Source organism: Hemitrygon akajei, chromosome 23 (assembly GCF_048418815.1).
Source record: "Hemitrygon akajei chromosome 23, sHemAka1.3, whole genome shotgun sequence".
Classification (NCBI taxonomy): Eukaryota; Metazoa; Chordata; class Chondrichthyes; order Myliobatiformes; family Dasyatidae; genus Hemitrygon; species Hemitrygon akajei.
This window is the reverse complement of record NC_133146.1, coordinates 34,800,242-34,808,844: the sequence shown is the minus strand read 5'-3', so window position 1 is coordinate 34,808,844 and position 8,603 is coordinate 34,800,242. Positions and strand designations below refer to the sequence as shown.

The 8,603-nt window shown below is 43.4% G+C and overlaps 1 protein-coding gene across 3 annotated transcripts; it reads right to left on the bottom strand.

The window, feature by feature from the left end:
- Window positions 1–3,412: 3,412 nt before the first annotated feature.
- On the bottom strand, window positions 3,413–8,279 carry LOC140715334 (interferon-induced protein with tetratricopeptide repeats 1-like). 3 transcript variants are annotated; one of them, XM_073027386.1, is made up of 3 exons: window positions 8,022–8,279; window positions 7,406–7,530; window positions 3,413–5,763 (listed from the first exon to the last, which is right to left on the bottom strand). In XM_073027386.1, the coding sequence occupies exons 2-3, from the start codon at window positions 7,408–7,410 to the stop codon at window positions 4,329–4,331; spliced, it is 1,440 nt and encodes a 479-aa protein (XP_072883487.1). In that variant the 5' UTR covers window positions 7,411–7,530; window positions 8,022–8,279; the 3' UTR covers window positions 3,413–4,328. The 3 variants fall into 3 exon arrangements, with proteins under 3 accessions (XP_072883487.1, XP_072883488.1, XP_072883489.1); XM_073027387.1 differs by having other exon boundaries at window positions 8,056–8,279; XM_073027388.1 differs by having other exon boundaries at window positions 8,116–8,279.
- Between the last annotated feature and the right edge of the window lie 324 nt (window positions 8,280–8,603).

Below are 8,603 nucleotides of genomic sequence, written 5' to 3'. Positions count from 1 at the left end.
CTCGCCTGGACCCGTTATCGCCTAAGCCCTCCTACTCTGATACCCTCGACTGAAGTGCTCACTCCATGAAGCTGTCTTCTTTTTAAATCCTTCCCTCTGGTCTAACTTGCTGATGTCCACGCGTGTGCTCAGTCATGCCTTGATCAAACCGCTGAAGAAAAAAATGCTCTCCTTTTAAATTCTTCCTGCCTTTCTAACTCGGTGATGTCCGCACACCTGCTCAGTTGGGCCTCTATCAAACTGATCCTTCAGTTAGGCTTGGTTTTCACCTTCCAGGTAGACTTCAGCAAAGTATCTCTTGCCCTGTTCCATTTCTGATTGCAGTGTCGGATGAGATCTTTGCTCCTGGAACCCCAACATCGTCCTCCTGTTCGAAAACAAAGAGGGTGATGATACCTAACGGTGACTCCTTTGCTTGCATCCTCAGAAACAGCTCTATTTCTATCTTTGATACCTCCTTTTTTCCCTTTCAAGGTTCTTTTGAAGACCCTGAGTTACATGCTGAATTTGGTTCTTTGTGGAAATGGGATCGGTTCTCAGGGCGACATGACTGGCCACTTTTCAATATGCCAAGGAAGCGGCCTGGAAGACCAGTGCACTGTCAGGGCGCCGGATTTTCGTGGCTCTGGAGGCAGATGGATTCAAGGCCAGTGTGCTGCCACCTGATCCATCGTGGGAGACGGAAGATTGTAAGCAGCGAGCTGGCTGTGTGCCCAGAGACCTAAGTTCTTTAGGCACAGAGCTTATTAGAAGCATCACAACAGACTTTTAATACTGTAAATTAGCAAGGTGCTTTGTTATATCGCTCCTCCAACTGCGAAACGGGGTCACGTCTTTTTCCGTTATTAGAGAGAGAGAGAGGTATGCTGAAGTACCGGATTTACAAGAAGTCTTTGGACTACCGAAAGTCTGTGTCTTTATTGATGCTTTGCTGCATGCCTGAGTGCTCGGTGTGGGGGGGGGGGGGGGGTGCCGTTCATTTTTTTTCTGATGGGGGGGTCGTTGCTTTGCTGCTGCTTATGCATGGGAGGGGTGATTTGAGGCTCTGTCATTTTTTCTTAGGGGCACTCCTCTGTTTACGTGGATGGTTGTGAAGAAAAAGAATTTCATGATGTTTATTGTATACATTTCTCGGACAATAAATGTACCTGTTGAACCGATTGAACAGTAACATACCCTGCCCTGAAAGCTGTAAGCTGTTTGGGTGTCCTCTGCCCACATTAAATGGTCGCACCACGCCTCAGGCTTGCTGAGGGTTTTTAGATGGCCAGGGTGGTGCAGCTGATATCTGAGTCTCTTGCCGAGGTCCACGAGGCTCCATCGCATCCTCGGGCGATGACAACAAAGTGCTTCAAAAAGTCCTTGCGCTCTCTGGAAATGCTCTGAGTGGTCTTTCCTCTCCTTGGCACCTGGCAGCTGGATACTTTCCCTCTCTCTAGTTACCGTGCGGCCTCAACTAGGCCGGGCCAGGACACACGTACTCCCATTGGTCAGAACCAACTTGTCTATCCTTGAAGGCAGAACTAGGTCTACAGAAGACTCGAGGTTACTTCACACTGAAGATCCCCCTTGTTTATCGTTGGTCTTGGCAGAGTCTAGGTGTTGGAACACCACTCTGCAAACATACCCTCTTACGACGACTGGGCCAATCAATGACTCTCCCTCTCCTTCAGTTCATGGATGGATTCTGCTAGGAAAGCCAAGGGGATCCGAGGATCAGGGGTATGAGTGGTGAGTCAGTAATATAGAAATTAATGTGCTATGTATGCCCCTACACCTCCTCCCTCACTACCATTCTGGGCCCAACTGTCCTTCCAGCTGAGGCGACACTTCACCTGTGAGTCTGTGGGGGTCATTAGTTGCGTCTGGTATTCCCACTGTGGCTTCCTCTACATCAGTGAGACCCGATGTAGTTCGGGAGACCATTGCGCCGGGCGCCTAAGGTCTGTTCACCAGAAGAAGAGAGACCTCCCAGTGGCCACCTATTTCAATTCCACTTCCCATTCCCATTCTGATATGTTAATCCGTTGGCTCCTCTACTGTCACAGAGGCCACACTCAGGTTGGAGGAAAACACCTTGTATTCCATCTGTGTAGCCTCCAAACTGATGGCATGAACATTGATTACTCAAGCTTCTGTCAATGGTCCTCTCCCCACCCATTCCTTCACCAGTCCCCATCCTCTTTTCCTTTCTTCACCTTATCTCCTTGCCAGCCCATAGCCTCCCCCGGTACTTCTTCCCCTTTTTATTTCTTCCATCGCCTTCTACACCCACCTGTCAAACACCCTTCTTCAGCCCCGTATCTGTTACACCAACCAACTTACCAGCTCTTTATTTCACCCCTGTGACTCCTGGCTTCACTTATTACCTCACGTTTCTCTCTTCCCTCCTCCCACCTTTCAATGTACTACTCGTCTTTTTTTCCTACAGTCCTGTCGAAGGGTCTCGGCCCAAAATGTCGACTGTACTCTTTTCAATGGATGCTGCCTGGCCTGCTGAGTTCCTCCAGCATTTTCTGTGTGTCCCTCAAATTTTCAGCAATTGTCCATTATTCTTTTGAACATATTTTTACTCACTTTGAACTTCTTTCTTTTTATTTTCCCCTGGCTGAGATAGCACCAGGATTTGGAAATTACACTGTCCCACAGAATTTCCAGCCTTCTACGATGAGGGATTCTGAAGGTTTGCTGAAGAGCTGCAGTGACTGGTGTGTTATGGATGGAGAGACTCACAGTTACACTGAGTGCTTTCAAGTGCTGGTCAAATCTCTTTTAAAAAAAATAAAATTTGGTTTGGTCCAATGATATGAGGCCCTGACCCCCGAGTCTCTGATGGACAAAATATAGAACCCTTGCCAACTTTAGTGCCGTAAGAATGATGTAGGGTGGTTCTTCAGACAGGTCTACCACTTCAGCTCATTGACTAAGCCTGGTCCCCTTCGGTCTGTGTAAATCTACCACATCCGCATACCTCCCACCTACCTGCAAGGAGTGATAAGGGGAACCTTTATAGCATTGTCATTGGCATAACACTAATACAGCGGCAGTGATCTGAGTTCAATTCCCACCACTGTCTGTAAGGATTTTATTTGTTCTGCCTGTGACCACATAGGTTTCATCCAGGTACACCGGTTTCCATCCACATGCCAAAGTCGTTTGCTTTCGTTGGTTATTTGGTCACATGGATGTAATTGTACTGAAACTGGGCCGGTAGGGCACGTTGTTTAGGGCCCTAGCGCTATACTAATGGCTGAACACTCAAGCCTCTACACCAATCAACAATTCAATCTCTACCTGGAATTAAACTCTGTCTTTACTGTTGATTCCCAATGACAGGATACCCCATGGAGTGATTGTGTACCCAGCAAAACATTCAAATTGTGATTTTTGACAAAAAAATGATCAAAAGTGCTACTTTATGATTTGTGTTTATTTTTTCACATCCAAGGCATGTAAGATCAAACTTTTATACAATATGCCGATTTATTTTAGAGTAATCTATGAATTCTCTGATGGAGTATTTGTGGTACTCAAACTGCTGTAAGGTGGGGAAACACTGAATTCACAAACAACTTAAGTGGTTCTATCTGATTAATTCAATTAACTCGTATGGTTTGGGAATGGCAATCATCCCTTTCACTTTACAAAATGATTCATAACATTATCAATAAGTGTATATTTCTTTTAGTGAAAACCTGACCAGAGATATCATATTTTTTGTTAATATCTGATTGGAATTCCATTCATTATCCCCGAAACCCCTCCACTGTCACTCGCCAGTCATTCCTCCTTCCGAGCCATTCCTCCACCACACTCAGCAAGTTGGATTCATGCTGTTAGGATTTGTTGCTTGTGTTCTTTTGATTTCGTCAAGACAAGACCAACCTCTGCTTTGAAGCTTTAATTACCAGACATATCTAAAGAGGATATTTTACAATGATTCTTAAGATAAAATTGCTCTCGAAAAATCATCCCACCTTTACACTTCTACATCAAAATCCTCGTGAAAAGTAAAAAGTAAAATGGTTAATAGGTCAAACAAATCAATGTGGAAAATTGTTTGATTTCTCATTTAACTCCACTTGCTGCATTATCCCGAATCCCATTTTTCCAGAGTCCAGAGAAGCAAAACTTGAAAAAGGGTACTTGAGGAATGAAGATTTCTTAAAGAAATGCAATAATTGAGTATAGTTGCAGAGACCATTTTTGCAAATTAGACACTAATGAGTAAGAGAAGCTGCTAAGAGGATATAACTAGTAAAGCAACACCCCACCAAACCAAACCGCAGATCAGATGGAAATGCAACTTTTCAACATCCCAGTGGTGCTCAGATGTGTAATTGAGAAAGAGCACTCACATATTCCTCATTGCCAGGATCAAACTTCAAGGCCTTCTCAAAGTATTCAGTCGCTTTACCCTTGATCCCCTTCAGCTGATACAGAATTGCTTTAATACCAAGAGCCTTGCTGTCATGTGCAGTTACACTAAGTTTTCTATCTGCCCACTCCTCCAAATTCATGCGACATCTTTCCCGTTCTCTTGAGTTATATTCAATTTTCACTCCTTTCAGGAAGAGGCTGACAGCATTTCTTTCGGACCTTTTCTGGCGCAGTTCAAATAACCCAGCTTCCATACAAATGCTCTGCATATTCTCTGGACGAATGTCCACTAACTCCACCAATCTACGGTAAGTCTCCTCTGCTCTGGAATATTCCCCACTTGTTATGCAGATGTCTGCAAAGTCCAGTTGTGCTCTAATAAATGACCTTCGACGGTGATCAAAAGCCTTTTCAAAATGATACTTGCATAGATTGATCAACTCAGCTTTCTGATGAAATACAGGATTGCGAGGATATCTGCCACGAGAGTATTTCAGCTTACTTCTGTAGCACAATCCAAGTTGGTGGTGTAAGAAGCAAGAGTGTGGAGTTAATTCTAATGCTTGTTTCAAGAGCTCAATAGCTTTCTCCACAGATCCGCTTTGTCTATAATATTTTGCAGCATAGCGAAGAACATATGGCAGATCTGGGGTCTTTGTCAATGCTTTTTCAACTAATTTATTTGCTTCCTCATTTTGCCTTAACCTCTGCAGTTTTAGAGCCAACAGCACCATGGCCATAGCGTCATCTGGATCAAGCTCCAGTAGTCGTCGGAAATACTTCACTGACTGACTCTGATCACGACTCTCTGGGGTTCCAGAAAATGCTTCCAGCCGAAACAGTGCAGTCGCATATCCCATTATCCACTCCGTGTTGTCAGGATCTTGCTCCAGAGCCTTTGCAAAGCATTCATTTGCCTCCTCATAGTATTCTGCAGCAGAACTCATCAATGACCATCCCTTCTCCCCGGACACCTCGGGTATCATTGCTGTATAGCGAAGGCCATCACTGAGTGGTTTACAGATCATCTCCAGCTTGTCGAGATAGGACTGGGCCTCGGTCAGTTGTTCCATGTGGTAATGCACCCAGGCAAAGTTTCCATAGGTGATGATGCTTCTTCTTTCAAATTCATCTTGGTGGTTCTCCTTCAGAATCTTTTCAGCTTCCTTTAAATTTTGAATGGCTTCTTCAAAATTACCCTGCAGACAGTTTACAAAAGCAAGATGGTTGTACGATGCAGCTTGATATTTTTTACCCAATGTCAGAGAATCTTGCAATCTTAACATCATATCGTCCAAGTCAATAGTTTCTTTCTGTGGTCTCCATGTGAAGTGACACTGCAGCTGATCGAGCTTCTCTTTCAATAAATCTCCCGGTGTGTTGCTGCAAGAGAGAAAAAACATAATCATGAATTCCATCTCAGATCACTTGATGCAGGTCTGACCTGCAATCCCATAAACAGCAGATTTACTAACTGTGTGAAAGCTGCCTTTTAATGAAGTTTTCTATAATTATGGCATTTAAAACCTGGAAATGCTCCACCTGTCGGTCTGCATCTGAGGAAGGAGAATGTTTCAGATCAGTAACCCAATATGAAGAATTGATTCATGTGATGAAGATGGAAATGTGTCTCCTGAACAGCCAAGGCAGCTGATCTGTTGCTTTGTTACACTGATGCTGGACTTGGTTTTATTACCAGACGTCGAGCTCTCCCACTATTGCAGACTTTTGTTTTTTTGCCAGCAGCCTGAGCATAGCTCCAGATCTCGGTACAGAGAAGTGGTGCTTTTCCCCAGACAGCCACCAGTACTCAGACTCAATGTCTAGAAGATTGAGAACTTCAATAACATTAGTGAGATAAAGCTGTATTGTGAAGCCCACTGAAGTCTGGCAATTTACAAGTTACCAGACCAGTTCACAGAACAATTGCATGAGCAACGTCCCCTGATCGTGCTCCACATTTCTGAAAGAACATAGACCAGCATAGAACATAGAACATGTTGTGCCGACCTTTAACCCTACTCTGAGATCAACTCTGCTTCCTGCTTCCTCCCAAAGGAGATGAATTTGCCGCACCGTGGATGCAGCTCCTCCATTCTATCCTGAAAGCTGCTAGGGGCTGGAAATTATGACAGTTTAGAGTAGCATGTTCCTCTGGTGTATTACCTCAGTACTGAATGCACCCCATAGGCTCCAACGTGCTCAAATCTAGGCGGCTATAGTGTATGGCAGAGTTCAGTCAACTCCTACTTCTAAAAATTTGAAGATTAAAGATTAGCTTTTCACATGTCACATGTATATCAAAGCATAAGTGAAATGCATTGTTTGACATTATATCAGATCAAAAAGAATTTCATGGGGCCGCCAACAAGTGTGTCACCACGATTCCAGCACTAGCTACTTGCTAACCCTAACCCACACATCTTTGGAATGTTCGATCATAGTCAAGTACCCAAAGGAAATGCACAGTCACAGAGAGAATGTCCACATTCCTTACAAATTACCGTGGAAATCAATCCGTGATAAAGTGATTACGCTGACTGCTAAGCTTTTCAAATAATGTCATTGTTCACAGTCGCATTCCACCGAAGACCCCTGTTTGAGGAAGACAAGTGCAGATAAACTGACTTGATCAGGCTCCTACTCTCCTACTCCTCTTGCCTCTCCTGCCCTGAGTAAGGATTATTTATGATCCCTTCAACTTGCTCTTGGATCTGGTGATCAGACAGAACAGAAGGCTCTTCAGAAGTCAGGAATCAGATGCAAATCTTGTGATTACAGTCACTGTATTAGCTGTTAACAACAAAAAATAATACTAAGACACTGCAGTTCCCTGCACTGTTTTCACCCCAGCAGAGTAACGTTGGGATCCCCCTACAGTCTTGTCATTCAACTACTGTGTTAACCTGTGTGTGTCCACTCTGGGTATTTCATAGTTAGTGCACTATGATCCACTATTTTTCGTATGCTGCCACCTCTATAATAATCTGTACATAAAGATAAACTGCAAGGAAACATCCTTTACCTCATGATGTTCGTTGGATGGAAAGCAATTTGTGCTCTTTCTCAGTTTGTGCAGTTCTTCTTCTGCTGAGTCTCCGTTGTTGCGTCTGATGTTCGATCTTCGCACTATCAGCTATTTCCTTATCACTAGAAATTCATATTAATAGTTAACTTATAACACTGAGGTAATTAAAAGCAATTTGGAAGCATTTTCTATATAAGCATTGCTTATTCACAGAAATAATCTACGTGTCAGAAAATGCCAGTGTAATGGGTTGTTCTGACCATTCCTTTTCAACTGCAGTCGTCCCTCCTTATGCGGGGATGCAACCAACCGCGGAGCGGGAAAACCCACAAGTTCTCTCTCCAGCATTCGTTGTTTGAGCTTATACAAACTTTTTTTTTGTCATTTTTCCCTAAACAATACAGTATAACAACTATTTGCACAGAATTTACATTGTATTAGGTATTATAAGTAATCTAGAGATTATTTAAAAGTACAGGCAGTCCCTGGGTTATGAAGGAGTTCCGTTCCTGTGACTGTCTTTAAGTCGGATTGAAGTCGGAACATGTTCATCCGGTATTATTTCGCGTCAGTTAGTCAAACGTTTTTCTTAAGTATATAGTATATATTTTACCTTTCTCTGCATATAAAACACTAAAGAAACATACGTATTTCAATAATTAAACCACTGTGTTGCTTAGTAATAATTGTAGCTTTCATCGGGTAACCTGTGTAGCCTTTCACATCCTTCATTAAAATTGTTTCGATCGTTGACCGACTGTAGCCTAACGCTTTTCCAATTACCGTTAGCGTGTCACCTCTTTCTGGTCGCTTTATGACTTCCACTTTATTTTCAATCGTGATCGTAATTATTTGTGTAAACGGAAACATTGCCGATTCAGAGCTGCACCAGGTCCTAATGCACACCGCACTAATACAAGTTAATTAAACTCCGGGGTTCCGCTGCGTCCTAAAGACCACCGCATTCAGACCGGTTAAATAAGGGACTTCAGCATCTGAGATTTTTGGTATCCGCGGGGGGTCCATATTCCATATCCCGGAACCCCCGCGGATATGGAGGGCCGACTGTAATCATAATTCTCCCTGTTTCTGATTGTAAACAATCTACAATTCTGATCACCATCTTTTTTCACTTCTCCATATATCCCATCAGTTTTATGTCCCCTGCCAGTTTACTCTCATGCTTCATTATACC